Source organism: Bactrocera oleae, chromosome 2 (assembly GCF_042242935.1).
Source record: "Bactrocera oleae isolate idBacOlea1 chromosome 2, idBacOlea1, whole genome shotgun sequence".
Taxonomy (NCBI): Eukaryota; Metazoa; Arthropoda; class Insecta; order Diptera; family Tephritidae; genus Bactrocera; species Bactrocera oleae.
In genome coordinates this window covers 10,314,992-10,339,844 of record NC_091536.1, presented here as the reverse complement: position 1 = coordinate 10,339,844, position 24,853 = coordinate 10,314,992, and the positions used below count along the sequence as shown (strand labels likewise).

Sequence of the window (24,853 nt, the reverse complement as noted above, 5' to 3'; positions counted from 1 at the left end):
AAATATAGGGCTATATATTATATATATAAATGATCAGAATAACAAGGCGAGTTGAATTTCAAGTGACTGCCCGTCTGTTGGTCCGTCCGTCCGTTCAAGCGAAAGCTTGGCTTAAAAATGAGATAACAAACGGTATCAAATTTGAACAATGGAATTAAGTGAAATCCCATATCTCGGACCTACTCGACCAATTTCAATCACATAACAACAGTAAGCAAATCAAGCACCAGTTAATATACCGGGACAAAACTTAGCGCAAATAGTGCCTTTAAGGTGTGCCTTTAAGGTGTGCCTTTAAGGTGTGCTATCTTGCGTATAAAAATTGTCAACATTGGACCAAAACTGTTCAAACTCCCACATACCGAATATATAGACCACAGTGTGTATAGCTGACTTTTTATCGAAAATATCAGTCAATCTATGAGAAATATTACGTCAATTCCAAGGTAATCCTTTTCTTATATTGGTATGCCTGTATGTCAAAATTGCGTTGACGCGGAACAATAATTCCCTTAGCCCCCATATAATTAATATACATATATTTGACCTTCTGGCTGACTTTATATCGCATTATCGGCAAAGTGAGATATCTCAATGAAAATTAGAAAGCATGTTTTAATGATAATGATATTTGTGCCTAAAATGGATAAAATCGGGTAATTACTACCTCTATCTTCCATATACCTAATCATATATCTTATATAATAGATTCCCATTCAAGTAGATGCTAAAGGATGTAATTTCGTAGAACATAATATTAGGTCAAGTAAAAAGTTCGTTCGGTTTTTTTGTAAGAGATGGCGTTATTGTCCATAGTACTAGTGTTACGTGTCGCATCATGTCATACTATACGGCGCTGAAAACGTGTTCATTCGCGCTAAAAGTTTGTCTTTGACAGTTTTTCGATTGATTTACTCAGTTCGTTGTGAGCGCTCGTCAAAGATCATTCGATCAAAGCGAAAAATCAGCCAAAGCGGCTGAAAACATTAATTTAGTTTATGGGCCCGATACTGTAAACGAACGTGTAGCACAAAAGTGATTTGCTAGGTTCCGTCCCGGTAATTTCGATGTCAAAGATGCACCACGCGTCGGGAGGCCTGTCGTCGAAAATTGCGATAAAATCATGGAAATAGTGGAAACAACCGTCACGAGAGCACTTATTTAATTGCTGAGGAACTAAAGATAAGCCAAAAAACCGTTTGGAACCATTTGCATAACCTTGGATTCAAAAAGGAGCTAGATGTTTGGGTGTCACACGAACTAACGCAAAAAACATGATGGACCGAATTTCCATCTGCAAATCGCTGCAGAATCGCAACAAAATCGACCCGTTTCTGAAGCGGATTGTGACTGACGATGAAAAAGGGGTCACTTATGACAACATCGAGCGCAAACGGTCGTGGTCAAAGCTCGGGGAAGCGGCCCAGATGGTGGCCAAGACCTGATTGACGGCCAAGAAGATTTTGCTATGTGATGGGCAAGGAATCATCTACTGCGAGCTGCTCCCCTATGGCCAAACGCTCAATTCGGCCCTCTACCGCCAACAACTAGACCGCTTGAAGGCAGCACTCATCCAGAAGAGGCCGTCTTTGATCAACAGAGGCCGAATTGTGTTCCATCAGGACAACGCCAGGCCACACACGTCTTTGGTGACTCGCCAGAAGCTCCCTGGCTCGGATGGGAGGTTCTAATGCACCCACCTTATAGTCCGGACCTGGCACCAAGTGATTACCATCTTTCTCTCCAAGTTTTTTGGCAATAGGGACGCAGTCTTCTACGAGAGGGGTATAATGAAGTTGGTATCTCGTTGGCAACAAGTTTACGAACAAAACGGCGCATATTTTTCTTAAATCGGACATATGTACACGAAGTTATTATCTTTTGAAAAATCAATAAAAAACCGAACGAACTTTTTACTTTACCTAATATTAGGAAATTATTATAACAGGAGTATTTCACTCAGGGAGTAAAATTTATACCCTCACGAAACAGTTCAAATCAACATGTTCAATTATTGGTTATTATAGTTAGTTATCACTTAGCTAGAGTGAGAAAGAAATGATCGCAAAAATGGGTTGTCATCGTAGTCAACTAGTTTATATCTCTCTAAAACAAGACAAGGAGAATGCTCAAATATTCCCTCTAACAAAAATAAAATTATTTTGATGGTGACTAGTTTTTGTAAAGATAGGGCTTGACAATTTAAAACCACTATAGACTGAAGTTCTAAACGTTAAGTTAAAGTAATCTCTCATAATTCGTTAAAACTTATACAAAGAAAGTCTCATGAAGATCGCAATTGTTAAATTCGTTCAAAATTTGAGATTTTTGCGAACAATTCGTTAATATTAAATTCTTGTATAAAACTCCTTTAAGTATGGCTCCTTTCGTCAGCAACTTATAGAAAGTATTTCAAAGCAATATTTTGTGGAAGATTATTTTCAAAACTTGCACCCCTTTCAAAACTTTGCTTATGTGCTCCAATATTTAAATTACATGTTTATTATTATTATCGACATATTTTCTCCCAACTAAACTCACCATATAACCGTCGTATGTCCAAGAGCCGAATTTCATGAAACACGTCTGCTCATCGAATGGAAAATACTCGACATCGATTTCGCAAAACGATTTATAAATGGCAGGCGGCTTCCACACCACTTTGCCGGTGTGATGTAAAATTGCTTTTGTCATTATTGTCACTTCGTAATTGCCGTCAGCGCTGCAAAGAGAAAAGTGAATTTTACGGCAATTATTGTTTTGTGCATGAAAGGGTTAATATAGTTTGATGTTAAAATCATTATTTTGCTTAATTTGCACAAATAAATGCAAAATAAAGGTAAACAAGAAAAAACGTTAAATTCGGTTGCACCGAAGCTAAAACACTCTTCACAGAACTTCATTCCGATCGTTCAATTTGTATGGCAGCTATATGATATAGTGATCTAATCTGAACAATTTCTGCGGATATTACATTGTTGCCTTAAAAATAAGTCATGCCAAATTTTGTGAAGATATCTCGTCAAATAATAAAGTTTCCCATAAAAGTACATGTTTCCGATTGTTCAGTTTGTATGACAGCTATATACTATTGTGGTCCGATATCGGCCGTTCCGACAATCGAGCGTCTTTTTAGTAAGAAAAGGAGATATGCAACATTTCAGATCGATAGCTTAAAAACTGAGGGACTAGTTCATCATGCTGATCATTTATGTATATATTTTATAGGGTCTTCGACGTTTTTTCTGGGTGTTGCAAACTTTGTGGCAAACTTAATATACCCTGTTCAGGGTACACAAATAGAAAATGCTACTCATTTTATTTTTTGGTGGAATGTCCTTTCTTTTATCTTATATCTTTTAGACCACACCTACTAAATAGTTTATTAGTTCATTCTTAAACCATATTCAACAGTTCTTAGTTTATGCCATATAGGTATAGTAAGGTTACTCGTATGCCTGAACAATTAGAAGTAATGTACTATTAGTATTAAAAATATATATTTTTTTAATTTTTGTATGCTGTTTGTATGACTCTGTCATGTCTTCAACGGTAAGTTAATAATTTCTTTTATAAAACTCCTGGTTCAATTTGCTAGCAGATAGAGTTAATTAGATATATTTTGATAATGAGAAGAACTCCCGTATTTAAGGAACCAAAAATTCATTCACTGGTCGAATTAGGCTACGGACTGCTGCCCAAACCCCGCGGTTCTCGAGACTTTTGTTTCGAAACTTGAAAAAATCCCTTGGAGAACAAAAGTTTGAGTTGAGATTATAAAGTTCTACTTGGAAGACCTGCAGAAGTCAAGTACTTTTAAAGGCTAAATATTTAGCGAAAGCGTCTCCTTATACTATTCTTTAACTCTCCTATTCCTATATTTATGTAAGCCTGTGACGGAAGACTAAGGCTATTTGTTGTTGGACTTTAGTAGTTTCATTAAACTAGTTGTATCTAAAATGTTCAAAAACGAACAAAGTAACAGTGTTGCTAATAAAGAACTAACTGCTCCACTAAAAAATGTTGGCAAATTAAGCTCATCATCAGTAAAACTTTCAATTAAAATATTTAGCAAACACAAATGCCATTAGAGATGTGATATGTCGTACATACATCGACATCACTGCCTGGCAAAAGCGCTACACTTTTAGTTATAATAGCAGAAGTTCACCATGCTACTCGGGCAACGCACCACACACCTGATACTTTGTCGGCTGGACGAGTGACGTAATCCCAGAACGTACTTCGCTGCATGTCTTTAAAGGACATACGTAAAGAGCATAGCACAATGTGTCGCGCGTCCTTTCAACACGCTTTTGACACCCATCACTAAGTGGCACATTGCAGCAGATAAAAGAGCGACTACGACCAACTTGGCAGACAGCGCAAACTTCAAAGGTTTTGCCTTATGCTACTTTGGGCGGTGGTGGGATTTTGCTGGCTGCAAGTCATCAATGGCGTGAGGAGCTTCTAAGCTTCAGAAATGAGTTTGGTGTCAGCAATAATCACACGCCTAACCAGTTCACCTAATCTAGACTCTGGCTAGAGTTGGAGATAACCAAACAAACATACTTATTTCGTTATACGCTCCGCCACAATTTGAGTGATTTTAATTTCTTGGATCATCATGAAAATTAATTGGTGGAATTAAGCGCGAATAGAAATGGCAAACAGTAAGAAGAGGACAGAGTTGGCAACCGAGTCATATATGTGGAGCAAGAGAAGAGGCAACTTTATGATATCGCAGACAATAAGTAGCAGACGACATTGCATATAAAAACAAAGTGGGTATGGGTGAAGTAATCTAACACACATGCATATCCTGTAGGAACTGAGAACACTTTCGAATAAGAAGTGAAGAGAAAGAGAGACAGAGAGAGGCTTTCTAGTTAATATAGTACTGCCTGCGTTTTATAAAAACCATTCTTGTAGTTGGAGTTAGCGTCAGTTCCAGCATATTTAAACATAGCAATATACCCTCAGTAGGCCGTCTGCTTTTAGAAGGTTCCCTTCAAATCGATCAATCGATTAGGGAAGACCTTGACTTAAAATACGAATACATCGAGACGCTTTCCGTAAACCTGCAGTATCCTCTTTTACGTGAATTAATTATGGAGGAGAAATGTTTAAGACGTCAAATGAAGCAAAACTGAAATTATTTTATTTACCAGGAGATATCAGATCTCAGAAGTTTTCTTTCCCTCTCTCGGAGGTTCACGTCTACAAACTGTTGATAAGGGAAAATACCTAGTGCTTATCCTTGATAGAAAACTTCCATGTAGGCCAAATATTGAAGAGAGAATAAGAACGGCATCGGTTGCCTTATATTGCTGTAGAGGAATTATGGCGTAAAGGTGGAGACTCTCACCAAAGGTGATGTTTCGGCTCTAAGAAACCGTAGTTAAGCCAATAATGTTGCTATGGTGTATTCGCCTGGTGGATAGGCGTATTCTCGGGTGCACTGTGGACTAAACCAACAATAGCACCCGTAAACATTGCTGGCAGTTATATTGCTGCGAAGTGCACTCTAAGGCTTAAGGAAGGTGGGTATATGAATGGGGTCCAAACAAGGACACGCGAAATTCACTCCTCCTTCAACTGCATTAACGCAAACTTGGATCTAGAAGGAAGCTAGGAGAAAAGTTTTTCTGTAAGGAGCTCTCCGGCAATCTTATCTTTAGTTTGCCCGACCACTTTTGCTTTCGTTGTACTACTGGAAGACGAGACAGAGAAAATTATGTTCAAATGCCTAGCACAAGTTCGGTAAAGGTACCATACATTTGAAGCGCCTAAATTCGAGTTTTGACAATTCATTACCACAATAGCCCCGAATCTTATTGCTCTCTCTATGACAAACTATTAAGAGGAATTCTATGTTACGTATATTTTGTCCCGCTTTTCTGACAAGTTTTATATTGTCCAATTTTTTCCTACATGGTATTTACACTCACACATATCCATATACTATAAGTACACACATCAAACTTTCCGCCACTAAACAACCAGCTAAGTAGTAAGTAATGAGCAACCTAAGCTAGGAAATGCTGAAGCAAACCGAAGTAAAATATGAGCTGGCTACGAGTGAAATTTGAAGGGTGCAAATGAATAAATGAAACACACGTAAGTGTGTGCGTAGAATCACAGCGAAGTGTAAATATGTGTTTTCTTGGTTTTCGAGCTCTTTAAGTGCTGCGTCACTTTGTGACGCGTCAAACGCGGTAGTATTATGGTGGCTGAGCAGTATTACATGCTTACATAGATGCGTGCATGTACAAGTATGGATGGACGTGGCTGTATATATATACATACACATGTGTGCATTTATTCAAGGGTTGCGATGTGTTTTAGCTTTGCGTTCTTTGGAGCATAATTGCTTAAACCCACCAGACGGTCTCACAACTCGCTCAGCCTTTTATGCGACAAAGTGCTTTTTCCTGTACATTTCTGTGAACGTGACGATCTTTGGCGGCAATTTCGTTTTATTTTTTCACTTATCGCTCGTGAAAAGCGGCCAACTGTAACTGTCAGACGAAACCAATTAAGCGTTCGTAGTTCTTGTATTTGGTGGTATATAATTTTTTTGAAAATATATATAAAATGTGTTTCTTTGCGAAGTAAAGTGGGAATATATCATTTCTTCAAATCTCAGCTTTTTAGTTCTTTTACTTCTGTAGTCAATGCCTCATATACCCGTTGTTGGTCGGATATACTTGTAGTTTAATTTTTCGTCCAAAAGTATGTCGACCGTGGCATGCCTATGAAAATTAGGATTATTTTGCTTTTAACATAATTTTCTGTTTGGCGTGCTTCCGCCCACGCCCTTAATCGAAAATCTATAAATTGCCACCGCTAAGCTGCAAGTTAAGACGCACAACTGCCATTTGGTAGTTAGTTTGAAAATCTATAATAGTAGGCGTGGCCCCGCCACACAATAAGTTGAGTGTATATATCATCCAAACTAATAAAGTAATATGATCTAAATTAGCAAAAGCAAATATTTCCAACCCTTCTTACGATAGTGTGAAAATATGTGAAATCGGATGATAACCCCTGTACCCAACAAACCGGTTTTTTGGGGGATTTGACCCACCCCAAAACAATTTTCTTTGTTGACGAAGCCATTAAGCCAGAAATGGGCCTCAGCTGTGAAGATGATTTTTCGAGGGACACCGATTTTAGTAGCCACCGGATAACAGGATGAAATAGCAAACCTTCCTGAATACACTGACCAAAGACCCACCCACTTGACACAAATCCGTAAACAAACATGGCCGCCACGAGCTGTCAAAGTTACGCAATAGTTATTGGTAGATGCTATATAATGATTGTATAACGATGATTTTCGTTATTCCAACAAACCTTATGCCGTATATGTCGTTTATGTGAGTTATATATTTTCAAAATTGCTTCAAAAAATATTTTCAAGTATACCTCAGCAATGTCAATATAAATGGCTATTACCTATAAACTTAAGAAAATAGCAAATGTAATAGTAATCCATTTACAATTTTGTCGAACAATGAATGTTGAATTTTATTATAAAGTTTTCAAAGTATTTTGCTGCCTTAAATACTTGCAAATTGAGATAATTTAAACGGTACGTTTGCGACCGTATTTAGCTTTTCTTTCCTTGTTTTGTTTAGATTTCGATTAGATCTTATTATAATTATCAGTGAATTTTATCTCTCTCCGATAGTAGATGAATTCAAAAAATCAGAGATCAACAAAGTTGTTCCAATCCATCTGGAGCTAAAAAGTGGCGAGACTAACCCACCTCACTTTATTGATAAAAATAATAATGCATGAAATACAGGGCAGGGTTGCGAATTTTTTGATTCAAAAATTTTTGATTATTAAATAAATTTTTATTTTTTAATCCCGATGTTGGGATTAAAAATTAGATTTTGATTTTGGGTTTAAAAATTAAAAATTTAAAATATAAATTTTTGATTTGGATGAACGCGAAAAATTGTTACTTCTAAAACAAACTCCTTTCTTTTAACTCTTAATGCTTAAGATTGAAATTTTTTTTAATTCTTTAATCCGGAAGTTAGGTAAATTAATATGGAATTTTTAATCCGGCTTTTGGGATTATACAATTTTTTGTTTCAATTTTTAATCTGCTATGTTAGATTAAGATATTTTTTTTATTTATAATTCAGTATTTGGGATTACAGAATAAAAATTAAATATATATTTGATAAACTTTTCCATAACTGCGGGAATATTTTTTAAAAAATCAACTTATATCAATTTTTAAATGGAAAAATTTTCCTCGCTAGTTCTATATGAATACTTGATATCCGAACGCAGTTTTTATTCACAACACACATATGTATGTACATACATACAGACACACTCACACTTACATGGAATGCAAATCGGTACGCGGCTAAACAAATGTTCGTTGCTGAATAAATATGCGCCAACGAGATGTTAAAACGAAAACCAAATGCAGCCCGAAATAGCATTTACGAATGCTTTTACCACACACATGCATGTTTGTATACACTTATGTACATACGCACATGCAAAACGTACATGCTTAAACATGCATTGAATTTGATATTTGCACATTCGCATGCGCGTATGTGTGTGTGGGTGATTGAGCCCCGTATGCGCTTTTATGTGCGCGCCAACATTCCCGCGAGCATTTGCATAAGCAATGCTGAAGCGGGCACCCGACACCGCAACACTTGTGCCGAACAATTAGTGCAAACAAGGCGCATTCACGCCTAAAAGTATGCTAGCATAACCGCACATTGGTTGTGGGTTGGGCGCGAGCGCTTGTAAATTACAAAACTTTCAATGAGAGCGCGCTGCCGAAATGCTGGTCGAACAACCACACATTCACACATCCACACACACGCACACTCACGCACTTATACACATGCAATTGCAGCGCTTTTATGCAAATGTTGTTTAAATTTTTGTGCTCCTTATTGGATCGCTCCCCTTGAGCCAATTGTCGCTCTGATAAAAAGCAAAACTGTCAAATTTTCACACACCAACACACGCAAAAATGCCATTTAATTGTTGCACCACACTAAAATGCTGGTCGTGCGCATTGCAATCGCCGCGATCTGGGTTAGTCGCAACGCGAACGAAAGTTGCCTGCAATGGAAGCGCCCACAGCTTTAGGCGCGTTTAAACAGAGCGCAGAGATATAAAAAAGTTTTTTTTTAAATAAATGTTAGCAATGCGTTTATTTTGCGTGTGTGTGTTATAATACATTCAATTATTTTTAAATTAAATAGAAATAATTCCATGTTTAAATAGGTTTTCTCGTAAAAACAGGTTTTTCATTAATTACCGTTATGTTGGTTAAATAACCCGCAACGGGTATTTCGTTAATGTAAGATGTTTTTATCTACTATATATATGCACAATATAAGTATTATATAATTATACAAGATGATGTTTTCCAGATACGATCTGGTTGTTGTTTTATTATTTTGATAACGTTACTAAAACGCTGTTATTTTAGAAACAATGAGCTGGGAAAAACTTAAGCATTTTTTCATATATATTTTTTCTAAACCGAGCTTCGGCTCATCTTGAAACACCCATACATTCGACTGCTATTTACTTTCGTGCTCATACGAGTAAGTCCACGATTCAACACTTGTCACGATGTCATCGCTGTTTAGTTTTTTAACATTTCTCCCGACCAATCGACATGACTCTTTTTTTGAGCAATTGAAAAATTTTGTGGGATCCAACGTAAACAAATTTTTTTTACAGTCAAATGTTCATGCATTATTAAATGTATGCTGGTCTCAATAATGCCTGTAGTTGCCATAATCTCATGACAGATTATATGACGATTTTGCAATAGCAGTTTGCGCTCAGCATCAATACTTTCCAGGACAACAACTGATTATGGACGACCATCGCGAAACTCCTCTTGGATGATCAACGTCCTCGATTGAATTTACTATACCAGCAATAAACATAGTTCTTTGATGGAACTTCATCACCAAAAATTGAATTAAATCCATCGATGCACTATGCTGAGTTAATCCACGTCGAATGTTTTGAAAAATAATCGCGCGAAAATGTTCAAGATTACCATTTTTAACCGAGATGAATATTTTAAGTTAATGTAAACAACTTAAATAGTGCTCGTATGTCCAAACGTTCTGCATATGTATGATTAAAAAAATGTCAAGCTTTACGATAAAGTTGTGAGTTGCCAGATTGCAACACTAGGGTTACCAAACCCCTATAAGAGGCAACCTACGTATAAAATAATCCAGCCGACAGAAGTATAATTTCAATATCGAAGAAATTATCTCAATCATGCATTTTTTCTAGACTTGTCATATATTTTGCTAGCTTGCTAAATTGCATGCAGTATTCAGAACGCATATAAGCAGCAACTGCTAAAAATATATCCTAACATTTTGCTGTGCCAATCGTGTTGTCCGTACAACGAAATTAATTCAACAATTTAGTTATGTGTTGAAACAGAACTGCGGGAATATGGCCCCTACGACTACGTCTCATGAAACCCAATTCCAGTGCTTTCTCTATACTTTTTTCAGAAAGTATGGCGTTATTTCACAAATAAAATACTGATTGCTAACTGGTATGCTTATATGGTTGATCAGCATAGGTCACTGACATTTGCCACGATGCTTATAACACCGAAAAGGAAACGTCGGAGACCTTATAAAGCATGTACATAATGATTAAAGAAATGTTTGTCTGTCTGTCTGTCTGGCCATCTGTATATACGCAAACTAGTCACTTAGTTTTTGTGATAACGATTTGAAATTTTGGAGACGTTTTTTTCTCTCCAAGAAGCTGTTCATTTGTCGAAACCCCCTATATCGAACAAATATAGCGTATAGCTGCTATACAAACTGACTGATCCAAAGGAAATTCTTATTTCGAAAACTTTTTTATTTGACAAGGTATTTTCACGAAATTTGGCATTGATTATTAACCAAGTCATCGCTACAAGAAGAAATCGTTCAGGTCAGACAACCATATTTAGCAACATATAGCTGCCATTCAAACTGACGGATAAAAATTAAGAATAAGTAATGAAAATTGTGAAGGTATTATAGTTTCTTGTTTTCTATATACACACGTCCAACGATCACTGCAGTGATACTGCACATACTCCGAGTCGTGTTGCTGATTTATATATGAGTAGAGACAGATATGTGCTTTACCAGTGCAGAAGATTTTAAGCTAAGAAAGTAAAGTGAAATACGCCGCAGTGAAAGAAAGTTTGTAAATATATTTGTGTAAATATATTTTATTTATAAACATTTTCCCATGGTTAGGCTGAAAACAGTAGAGTAATATATTACACATAACTGTCAAACACATGTTAAAACTCTCTTTACTTGACAGGAATTTATAAATCGTGATAAATTTAAAACTTTTATTTTATTTTTTCATTTAAAAACTATTTTAAGCACTCACAGTGTACCCTACTTTTTTCATTCTAAACAGTCATTAATGCTGATATGGCTAATTTACTTGTATTTACTTCTAAATATTCTATGTATCTGTAATTGGTATGCAAATTAGCCAAAAGTTGACGAAACTATTGTACTTTATAGCATTGAAGCTACATATCCGTATAAATGAATTTGCTGTGTTTGTATATGCAACTTTCAAACTTTTATTTGGTTTCACTTTATTCTATTAGTTATTTGGTTGCTTCTTCTGTTAGACTTTCATTCACACATTTTGTAGTTAGTTGTATTTAAATTTTACCTTAAAATTTTCATAAATTTGCTGAGGTGTGCGAGAAACTATGCGCTGTCATTTTAAATTCAATAAAAAATGTAGAGAGCGCTGTTTTATGCATGAAGTATAAAGAAAATAATAACGATTTTTTAATAAATGTTACGCTAAATAACTTTGGAAGAATTAATTGAAATTTAAAATTAAAGACAAATTAATTTTTTATTATTATTATATTATTGCCATCGAGTAAAAGTCAAGATTGCTTATTTAACTATGTAAAAAACTTTTTCCTCATTTATAAAGCTTTATTATTTTTTTAAATGTCGAATTTAATTTATTGCAATTAGTTATAATGCTGACTTTTTAAATTTATTTACACATTTTTAGCTTGAACTTCTCGACTCTATTAATTTTTTTATAAACATACATAATATAGATATAATTAAATTAATTAACTTTAAAAATTTTTTCCTCGTAAATAATGCAGTTCAGCTCTAATTTAGGGTTTTAACCTTTCTCTAGTTGACAATTCTGTTTTTGGTTTTGCACGCATGTGTGCTTTTATTTTAATTTTTTTTTTTTGGCTTTAGCACTTTTTATACTTATGACACCCGTAATCGGACTACTAAAAATTAATTTCACTCAATCAACCTGTTTTCATTGTTCGTTAAAAATTTTTGTTTGCCATTAAAATTATTTGTCGGCATTTACTGAAGCCCCAGCCGACTACACTCACACATATACTTGTATGACTGTTCGACAAGCGCAAAAATGCATTTTGATGCTATTGTGAATGAGCTGAAAAAGTTTCATGTTTGCGACAATAAATATTTGTAATCAAATATGTCATATTCGCGGAAATGGAACTAAGCGGCATTCAGCTATGAGCGAATTTGCATATGTAAAGCTTAATGTTCATACACATGTAGATACATATGTAGCATAGCGTATATAAGTACGAGTAAGTGCGTACAGTAGCTGATAAAACTGTAGCAGTGAATAATGCTCGTATGCCAACCGTGCTTAGGTGTCAAGGAACATGTTGCAAGAGTATAAAACTAGTAATCAATTATATTATATTATAACAGAAACCCATAGATAATTTTTTAAATGACACAACTATATCATAATTGTAGTAATGACAATTTTTACTATCCATATACTATTTTCCATAATTTTAGGTTATTTGGGAATAAAATTTCTTTTAAGAAAAAATGTTGTAAATAGTAGAATATTAGAATAACTTGATGAAATAAGAATGTTCATATGATCGATCAGATGATAGATCTAGATCTAGTGATAGTTGTTTGAAAAGATTGCTTCAAATCATTTTGAGGCTAATAGTTGTTGGCAAAATTATACGAATCAGCGTGTTGAACTGATTGTATGGAAAACCATTTGAGAAGATATCGTCAACAAATGAATTATGGTCTATTTTTGGCATGAAATGTTGTCTAAGATAATGTTGTTATCTCCAAAGAAATGGTTCAGATCGAGTTACTATAGCATATAGCTGCCATACAAACTGACCGATGAAATATAAGTTCTTGTAAGGAATCTTTTGTATTTGTGAAGGGTATTATATCTTCGGGGCATCCGAAGTTAAGGTTTTTCTTGTTGTTGTAGAAAATGGATTAGAAATTTGAAAATTATTTTTTGTTAAGATTTTTGGGTTTACAAAATAGAGGAAAATAACTATTTAAATACACTTTATATAAAAATACTTTTTACTGTTTAGAAATTTGGACACATATTAATAATTGGTTTACATGAAAACAAAAAAAAATTTTTTTGATAATTATTTATTACTGTAAATATTATTTATTTTTTAATTGGTATTTCCAAGCTTTTAATATACAGTTTTTTTATATATAAAATTGTTAAGAAATTATTTTTTTTTAATATAACGTATTTTGACATTTTTTATTCATACCTTCTGGTTACATAATTTCAATTTAATTTTCTTCAGTCAACTTTATTTTAAATGAAAATGTAAAAAGCTATTTATTGTTTTTTCACACACTGCTAATATCTCGCTCACGATTGTACGTTTACATGCTCTCAAGCTGCTGCTGTCGCTATTGTTTTTGTTTTTTTTTGCAGGCGTGTAGCGCATTAAATGCTTTGTCAATTTGTTTGGCGCTTACAATGATTGCCTCGACAAAATTTACGCGGCTCATGATGTGAAATTCAATAAATTCATAGAATAACCGAATAAATGCAAATACTTAGTGCTTTTGTGGATTTTCAATGCATGCTAACTGTGCTTCAGCACAAAGCTGCCGAACGCTTTTCATGGCTTAAATGCGTGACACAAACAAATAAATGTTTGTAAATACATAAAAAACAAGCAAGTTTATATGTATGTATTTTACACATACGTATGCAGTTATTGTATATTTGTGTATAACTGCATATTTTGATTGCTGCAGCGTTGATTCGCTGCATATTCAAGTGTGAAATTTATTCACAAAATATTTTGTCCTTTTTGCATTTTGTCATTTATTGGTTTAACCTTATATGCGTATTGTTTATGAAAATTGTTTTCCATATCATAGCAGAAATTTTCACATTTTTACCCATGTGTGCTATTCACCCAAATATGCGCGTTTATGTATATATATGGTATATATATATTTATTGCAGTAAGCTTACGTATGTGTAAATGTTAGTGACTTTCATGCAAAATAAATCCCAGAGTGTAATAAATAATGCTTTCATGATACTTTTATGCCAATATTTTAGCAGAAGTTTCATTTCTCTTCAGCTTACAGTGAAAAATGGCCATATCCATATTCATAACTTTACAAATATGCGTTAAATATTTAATCGGACAGGTTGAAAAATACAAAATATTGTAACATTTTTAATAGAAACTATGATATAATTGATGAAATGGAGCTTTATTGCAATGATGTATAAATTTTTGGTTGTTATTGTTATACGTTTGCGTCTTAGATTTCTTGAATGAAAAGTGACGAGTAAGTATTGTTGTAAGCCTATTACTTGTCCGGCATAATTGCTTTAAATTGGGTATTTGCACATAATTTTAAATAAAATATATAATTAATCGCGTCAATAGCAAAGCGTATTATATTAAATAGCTTCAAATAGCATTATTAACAAAACCTTGAGACACATTTCGAGTATTTTTCATGAAAAAAATATATATATATTGTATTTATTGTTGCTATGATTTTGCATCGAAATCAATTTAGCAATATTTAAATATGTATTTCTAAAGAATATATAAAAAAAACTTAGCCATATAGGGCGTAGCAGTAATATGAAATTCTTCAAAATGGCAGTGAAAATCTGATCGAGACGCAGAACTTTGTGCTCAACACACAAAAGCAAAATGTAGTGAAATATATGTGCATATTTCAGTTAAAAATATTTTTTGAAAGTTGAAGTTTCGGGCAAAAAATCTTTTGAATTTACTTTGAAGTATTTTTCATAGTATACTAAGTGCAGCAATATATACGTATTTTTTTTTTTTTTAGGTGAAAACTTTGACTGCACGATGATTTTAATATTTTGAAATCAGTTCTTTTGAGTATGATGCAAGAATTGAATTGCTTCAAATAAATGTTGCTGTCGTACGGCACGTATGAGTGACATTGCAGTTGTTCAATATGACGGTGTGAAATTCTCAGCAGCAGCTAAACTTTAGTTTTAAACCACATGCGCATATAAAAAAATTAATGCGATCTGTAAAATTTAGTTCAAAATTTGTTTTTTTAAGGAACATATTTGTTTTTGAATTAGGTCGATTTTTTTTATCATATTATCTCTGACTTTGACTGCTTTCTGTTGTCTTTAGTAGTGTAGTGTAGTTTAGTAGTGTATTTGTTGTCTTTAGAACTGAGAATTGTAACATAATGTTGTTAGTTTTATCTTGAAGTCAGTATTTTGTGTTAAACATAAGTTTTGTTTTCATTTATTTAAATACTTCAAAATAATTGTTCATGAATCTACACTGCGTATGAGTGACAGTGATATCACTTTATATACCTATACAGTGTCTAATGAAGCTGAAACTGCTTATTTTTCAAAAACGATAAAATATATTAGTGTACATTAATGCAAATAGTTTTTGTTTTTAACATTTACTAAATTTGTCTAGGAATAATATAATACGGCAAATACATAATATTCAGAGCCGATAATATGCATTAAATTGGTATTATTCAGTTAACAGTTTCTCTAAATACAATATTATAATTACTAATTGGGAGTAAGTGTTTTTTGTTTTTTAATAAAGCTAGCAATATTTAGACGCTTTAATATAAATTTGTGTATCCCGTTGGTCCGACTGCCTGTATATATGCGAACTAATTCCACATCTTTAAATATAACGATCTGAAAATTTGCATCCATCCTTCTCTCACCAAGAATAGAGCTGTCATACAAACTAAACGGTCGGAATAAAGTTCTTGTAAGTTGACGTTTTTTTGTTTTATAATTATTTTAAATTTTATTATTATTTTTCTCTTGACATGTTATTTCTCTAATATGTTCAGCTTCCTTTATCAAAGGACCTAAAAAACAACTTAATTCCTTTGAACATTTTTGCGGTAAAACATGGTTTTCTGATATTAAAGTTGCCTAAAGAGCCTGTTGACAGTACTGCTAGCAATAATAAATATGGAAAATATATAAAATAGACACAGAAAAAACAACATCTCAAGTAGCCAAAAATTATTTTATATGCAAACAGTTCTGAGATTTTAGGTGGCATTTTTGATTCGCTCGATGTTAATATCAATAAGTGCTATTGGTTTAGATAGAAAAGCAAACATAAATATGTCATTTAAAATATATAAACTTAGTTGGAAAATATAATTTTATAACATTTTCCACTCTCACGTACCGCCACTTGCCAGCTCCGCACTTAAGCAGCCGCCAACAACCAATTTCGGTTGCTCACATTTTATTTGCAAATTTTAAAAGCATAAAGTATATTTAATGCTTCGCCAAATTCAATTATACGCACAAAAGGCGAAGCAGAGCCAACAGCTGTATGTTGCGGCATTGAGCAGAAGGATCAGCACGTTTGTTTTTTCTATAAAAGCTAAAACAACTACAACAGTCTACAGTTGTGGTTTTTTCGATGCGTAGCACTAAGTAATATGCAAATCGAGTGTTAGCAAAAACAAAAAGGAGCAGAAAAAATTAAGTAAAATCTGCGTTAGAGAAGGGTATGTCATGCTAAATGTTCTTTCCACAGCTCGAAAACGTTGCGGCAAAAATCCCTCAATTATCATATTAAATCCGAAAGTGTGGCAGCGACCACGCCTTGCACAATGTGCACGTGCAACTGCGCACACACACACGCACACATCTACATGTAAACAGTTATTTGGCTTCAAGCTTACAGCAGGCATAATGTGGGTGTGGTCGCTTAGTTGCCGTCGGTCACTCTGATTGTTGTCTACATTAAAGTTTACTTTCTTTATTGTGGGCTAAATATTGTCACGCTAAAAATTGTTAGAAAAAATTGTGAAAATGAACAGGAAAACTTGAGAGCTGATAAATGCTCTTTGCTTGGTAGCAAGTGTGAGCGTTTCGGATGCTAACTAAAGTGAGCTGGTGTATTATGAAGATTTTGATTTAGATTTATGTCATTTTTAAATCATGCACAGTGCTGAATTTGCATGCAGCTTTTCTTAAATCCACCGTTATTTCAAAATGCGGTTCAGAGTGTTAAATGATGCTTTATCTCTAGCTATAATCATTGTTGCATACAATTTGTTTTGCATATTCTAAATGCATGAGCATGTACAGAATTTTAAGCATAAATATCGGATTGTTAAATTATTTCGATTTGTTATAAAAAAATCTAAACCCAATAAGAAATTTTGTTTCACTAAATATAAGCATTTTCACGAGGAAGATGTGGTACTCCTTTATACATATATTTGAAATAAAATTTCTATTTATCTCTAGAATGTCAGTTTCTTAATGAGTTTATTGGCAAATTTTCTAATACAAATATCCAACGATTTTCAACATGTTAAACACTAAAAGAATTGGTTAAATGTCATCAAAATAATGGTGCTGTTTTTGTAAAAGAGCAGAATCTGACCTTTGAAATTTTTGACTACCACCACATGAAAATGAAGATAATCAGAAAATAGCCACCTCCGCCTTCTATTTAGTAGCTATTTTTAATAAAAAAAGGGAAAAAAAATTGAATTATGCACCACTTTTAGTTAAAAATTTATATCTACAGTCTGCTTAATCGTACACACATTGGTGTAATCGAATTTCTACAAACTGCACCAAAACTACGCCTACTTACTATGGAGCGGCACTTGCAGATCCTTTAGCAATTTAAAGTTAGGTTAGGTTAGTCTGGTAGACTAATGAAGCACGTACTCATCCTTTAGATGGCGCTTATTTCAATTTCAGTTTTTGCGAACTGTCAACGCCATTCTGCAGGCGTGTGCCGCCACCAGACTATGAACAGTGAAGTATTCCAATCATATTCCTACAGTCCCTTCTATTGAGTGGCAGTAAGAACTTTGTATATTTCTGATCTACCGTTTAACACATGACTTTTGCAGTTTTACACCCAGGTAAATCGTTCCACTCGTTTTGATCCTTCGCTTATTACCTGTATTCTATTGCTATTGTAGTCATATTTTTTTAAGGATTTCGGATTTGAAATTATTTTCAGCAGACATATCTTCCGCCAGACACCTTTTTTCGGTGGTCTTCGTGGATGTCGGCTATGGCATTAAGAAATTCAAATTTTTTTTCAAAACGAGTTTCCGATTAATTAAAAAATTTAATTCTGTAAATGTACATGTTTTAAATTATTGAAAGAAAAATTTCCCTTCTAAAAAAATTTAGTGAATATAACACCTTGAAGTAAATATTTCGGTTAGTGACCAAGATATTCTATTGAAATTAAGGGAACGATTGTCCGACAACAATTTTAATTTATCGAGTTCATATACATCTTTTTTCATAAATAAATTACATAGGCATTTGGAAAAATGATATTCTAGTCTTAGTACAATCATAACAAATTGCGTAATAAAATTTGTTTGGAAGCGCAAACCCACACATTATGATATTCTTTAGAAAATGAAAGCAATGTTCATTACATGAAATCTTTACAGCCAATTTTTTTCTGCACGTATAAACCGATATTAAAACCGGAAATTAGTTGCTATGTCTCAAAAAGCTTAACGCATTTACAACCATTCAGTAATTTGTGTTAGCTTAAATCGGACAATAATATTAAACACACATTTAATTGTAATTCGAGTCTACAAACATGTATACCAGCATTTATGTACGAAATTTCGGAAATTCCAATTTGCTTTAGCTTCGTGTCGAAACAATTTGCGTTTTTCGTTTAATTCTTATTTTACGCCTCAGTATTTGTTTTCTTTTATTTGCCTTATATTTTGCTCATCAATATTTAGAAAGGGCGGTCAACAATGGCGTAACACCAACTGGTGGCCACCAATGCGTTTGTGGTGGTCGCCATCATCCGTATTAAATTAATAATTATGTTATTGCTGCCCGTGATTATGTGCTCAATGTTTGGAGCACACAAATACTCATTCTATATTGTAATTTCTGCTTACTCTCACTTGTTTAATAGTGCGCGAAATTGACTCTGGAATAGGGTAAATATTTAGAGGTACCCGGTAGGAAAGTTGAAAAGGTACTCTCCCTCTCTCTCTCTCTCTCTCTCTCTCTCTAAAAATTAATAAAATCTAGATCTAAACGAAAAACACTATACCAAATATTCTTATATACTCGTATTCATTTAGATATGAAAACTTTTTGGTAGAAAGAAATTTTATTTTTATTTTTATTTCAATTCCTTCGAAAGTTTTTAATATAAAAATTAGTAAGCACAAAGGATGCTTGGTGATAACAATGCTTTATGGTATAATTATAACTCAATTAAGTGTTCAGTAGGCGCATGAAAATTAAATATTCAAGAAAAAATATTTATCTTCTCTAACTTTTTCTTAGAGGGTCGTTTTATAATATTTCACAAACTGTCCTTTCAATTACTTTAGGTATTTTATTTATCCAATGGCACATTTTTTATTCAACTATCATGAAATTACTGTAATAATGCGTTTGAGTTAAGCAAATTTAAGACAATTTTTATTACAGACCGACTGTCTTATTCTGTGAAGCAGTGTGAGCATGTCTTTCATGCTACTAATCGGCGTAAATTTGCATTACTTTGTTAAATTAGACATATAAATGAGTTCTACGAACAATGAATTAATCGGGATACAACTTTGTACGAATATTGCCTTAAAGATGTGTCACCTGATGTTCAAAAATTGTCAAAATCTGACTACAACTACTCAAGCGTCCAGATATGATATGTGGACCCCAGTTTCTATTGCGAACTTTTATCGCAAATATCGGCAAATCTGTGAGCTATATTTTTGAAATATTGAAAAAGTAATTTCCTGATAAAACTATGTCTGTATGTCAAATATAAGTAGAATCGCATAAATATTTCTAATAAGTATAAAGATTTTCGAATTTCCAGTTGAAGTCGAACGTCCACATATATCGGTCAATATAAGAGTTGTCTTAATGTAATTGAAAGAGTATAATATGTGGTAATGCCGAAAAAAATCGGTTCAATACTACCACTGTCACCCATAAGCTATAAGATTTTCAAACTTTCAATTGGCTTTATACAGCATATATCGGTCGATATGAAACATTTCTTAGCAAAATATGAGTTGTGAAATAAAGCGATTTTGAAATATACTAAGAAGTTATATCACATGATCAGATTTGATGATTTAAAAAGCGATCACATATTTAGTTGGGTTCATAGAAAGGTTATAATAATATTTACTTACAAAGCGAAAGTTACTAGTAATTTTTTTTTAATATATATTTAGGAAAATATATTTTCGAATATTAATTTTTATTTTAAATAAAAAATTTTTTGAGGTATTAATTTATAAGGATCCGGTATATAATACCAGAATTGTAAAACCAAATTTCAAAGTGCCTTGGACTCCACTCTGCAGTTGCATGCAATTTATGCTCTTATTTAACTAACAAATCGTTATTGTTTATACAATTTTGTTGTAGTATATCATGCTTTACGATCTTTCGATAACTATACTTTAAATACGTATAATAAAATATACTATTAATAATCACTTAATAAAAGAGCTGTTTGCATATATATTTAATTATAGATTTAAAAGCGCTAATTTAAAACAATAATACGATATTTTTCCGGATTTATTACTCACTTATTATATAGCACAATATCCGGCAGCCAAATGTGTTCGGATGGTACGTGCAAAGTATCCACACCGCCATAATCATCCGGATTCCATTTTAATTTGTAGTCATTCCATTCCTACAACACGAAAATAAAAGCGAAGGGATAATGAGAACAATACATAAGCAATATTAGACACACAGTAAAGTACAGAGTAAAGTAAAACCGCAAATATGATTATCGATGACAGATACTTAATGAGGAAAATTGCCAGACAACACGCGCGTTTACTATGCACACGTATCTATACATACACACAACACATTTATATATACATATGTATATGTGCAAGCATTTATAATTTCATGTATATTTCAACGTGTACACATGTAAACGTTGACAACCAAATTGCTCTCGAAAGGTCGAATGCGAAAAAATGTTTTAGCAAAAATTTCGCTTTTTAATATGCACAAATGACAGTTATTTGGCTGCACAAATTAATATTCTACGTGTACACACACGTGTACAAATTTATTGTACATAGATAATGCGATGATTAAATTTTTATAAATTCACAACAAATGAATATTTGTGCTATTTACTGTTTAATTAATTATGCATTATTGTTTTCGAATTGTTATCAATATTTAGCTCCGTTCTATTTGAATTGAAGCTAATTAACTGAATGTTATTGAACAGTTAAAAATATATTAAAACAAGTAAAAACGTTAACTTCTATGGCACTGAAGCTAAAATACCCCTCATAAATAAAAATAAAAAGTTTCCATACAAAACTTGATTTTGTTCAGTTAATTTGTATGGCAGCTTTATCATATAGATTAGTCCTATCTGAAAAATGTATTCAGATATTGTAGAATTGGGTTAAAATACATGCCACATTTCGTTAAAATATCTTGCCAAATAAAAAAGTATGGCAGCTATATTCTATAGTATTCTGATAAGGACGGTTCCAACAAATGAATAAATTCTTCAGGATAAAAGGATGTGTACAAAATTTCAGAGCGATATCTCAAGAACTGAGGGACTCAGCTGAACTCAGTTGGTCACGCTGATCACTTAGACATATATTTTTTGGTGTTAGATTGCATAGAAGTAGATTATATAGAATGAAGCATTCTGTCTTGATATTTTTTGTGTCAAATTTTCTAGCAAGCGAATCCATTTTTTAAATTACCTAAAGAGAAAATTTTAGAGGAAAAATGGCTCCTACAAAATATAATATATTATTAGTTAGCATTTTTCAGGTGTCCTGAATACTAGAAATCTTTCAGAATTATACTTTTTTAATATTTTAAACATGTTTTTGTAGCAGTCTGATTAACCTATTATGAAAATTAAATGAGATATTTGTAATAATTCATGTGCACTTCTTAGCAAAATTCTAATGTTAAATTTTTTTATTGAATATACCCTTGCAAATAGGTGGCAACTATTCAAAACTATTTTTGTACTAAAATCAGTTTGCATATTATAAAAAAACTATTTACCATATGTATGTATCTTCAAATATTGATATTTTGGCCAGAAGGTAACCGGGTTAAAATATTAAATTTTAGGCTTTCAAGAATTCCTTCAGTCTTCTTAGCTTAAAATTTATAAAAAGACTTCTTAAATAACTTCTATATCAAAATACTAAACTTTTGGTGTATTTATTTTTTAATTTACTAACCTAAAGTGTTCAAACAGGTGGCAACCCTTAAAAATTGCAATGCCTACTTTTCTTGAAACTATTTTAAGTTTAATGCGCAGATAATATTGTTTTTTTATGTTGTGAAGTTACTCAGCATTACCGTTTAAAAAAGGTGGCAGCACTTACAAAAATAATTGTATAAAATATTTCTGAAACCTTTTTAGTTTCATTGCTGTTTTGTAATATTTAAGTACAATAGTTTTATACATTTTATTTCATATTAAAAAAGGTGGCAACCTTTATCAGTAACGTTTTTAACTGTAAGCTGCTTTAGTTCTCATAAACTGCATATCCGGTTTGCATTAATTGGCTTATTTTGTTAAATTAAAATTTTTTATGCATGGCAATACTGCTCAAAAATAATTTAGCTGCTATAAAACTATACTAAAATACATATACATATGTAGATAATTTGACATTATTCAAAAAAAGTTCCTTGGTAATCGTTTACGTATATACGCATTTTTTTCCTAAAGAGAATGTATTTAAAAATTAAAAAAGAGTTCAGCCTAGCGGAAATATATTATAAGCAACACTTAAATATAATTTCCAACCACTTTATAAAACAATGAACCCGGAAGTATACGTTTACTCGATTGAAATATTTTCCGGTCAATTAGGCTTGCAACAATTCAGTACATTTTTAAATTTGCAACAACTCACCCTTTATTTTCCAATTTCGTCGTTTTTATTTTGTTTTTGCCTTCATTCACCCTCTCGGCCTCGCTCGCCTTTGCTGTCACTACCTTTACTCTTAATTTGCGCAAATAGTGGAATAATTGAAAGACAATTTACAGTTTGTTGCAATAATTGTTGCACGCTGTCATTTGGCCGCACTTGCAGCACACTTCATTGCCATTGCACTCCACTTCAATTTGTACTAAGCTGATTGCATCACATTTAAATTCACTTAATTTTATTTAACTTGTACTTCTCTTTCACTTCATTTTCATCCACTTCAATTTGTATGAATTTGGACGGTACGTATGTACGTACCTTTAGTGTTTCGTTTCGCCTGTTTTTCTGTCAGTGAAATTGAATTTATATGACAATGTTCGTTTGTCAACTTTTTGTTTATATAGATGTATATATATATATAGTAATAAACAAGTAGCTTTTCAGTTTCACTCGAATCTGCTTATTTATCCATTTTCGTTTCATTGCCGCGAGTGTAGGTTGATCGCCTGATATTAACGTATGGATGAAATGCGTTCGTGCTGTAATTTGATTAGTTGGCCACTTAAATACATACCGCTGAATTTTCGGCCTAGGTACCATAACTACGTCTAAATATAGCTTCATGAATGTTTAGATATCTCAAACAAGGTTCAAAAGGATGAAATACTTTAGTAAAGGACGAACACTATAATAATTTATAAGTTATCGTTCGATAGATCTAAAATTAGAATGTTCGATACGAACTCAACTACTTGGTTTACCATACACTTCAGAACAGATATTTATGTTTATTATTAAAACTTAATTAGTATTAAAACTAACCATGATGCCCCTACAGATGTAAAACTTTTACTAAATGTTATATTTTTGTAAGAATTGTAATAGTTTTGGTCTCATAACAGTATTTAGCAAACAAAAATAAATTGTGGGGTGCAATCTGAAATTGAACTCCTTTTAGAAGATCGACTCGCTAAATCCAAAGTTGTTTGTCAGTTTCTTTTAATACCAAGTGTGACAAAATGACATAACCTCACTTACTATGCAAAAATATGCAGTTGGTAACTTGGCCTATGCAATGTATTAAAGCAGCTTGCTTTCTTTAACGCATATTAAATAATACTTTGTCTAAAAAAATATATTAAATCACTGTTGTACACTTTTCTAACGGTACAAAACGCATTTCCATGCAATAGCAAAATATTTGAATTACCGCTTGGCTGAGCAGGAACATACCCGACAACGCCCACAAATAAACACCAATATACAAGCGACTGTTGCAGCGCTCAAATGCAGTCAATACCAATTTGTGTACACAACGCCAATGCTGCATAGTGCGGATGTCCATTTCCGTTACGTATAAGTAACGTCCAACGCCTGTGGCAGTGGCAACTTGCGGCAGCTGTTGGTGATATTGGTTGCTCATAGTTGAGTTTCCCACAAATTCATTGACTTTCCAACTGTACTACCCTTTAGCGAAATTCGCATTTCCACGCTTCCTCTCTACTGATAGTTATACC

The 24,853-nt window shown here is 33.0% G+C and overlaps 1 protein-coding gene across 1 annotated transcript in view; it reads right to left on the bottom strand.

The window, feature by feature from the left end:
• Positions 1-24,853, bottom strand: part of nAChRalpha1 (nicotinic acetylcholine receptor alpha1) — a 67,876-nt gene that overhangs the window by 22,419 nt on the left and 20,604 nt on the right. The window contains exons 3-4 of the mRNA XM_014238185.3: positions 20,976-21,085; positions 2,542-2,722 (exon numbers count right to left, since the gene is read on the bottom strand). Of these exons, the coding sequence (XP_014093660.2) occupies positions 2,542-2,722; positions 20,976-21,085 (291 nt within the window). The remainder of the gene's footprint in view (positions 1-2,541; positions 2,723-20,975; positions 21,086-24,853) is intronic.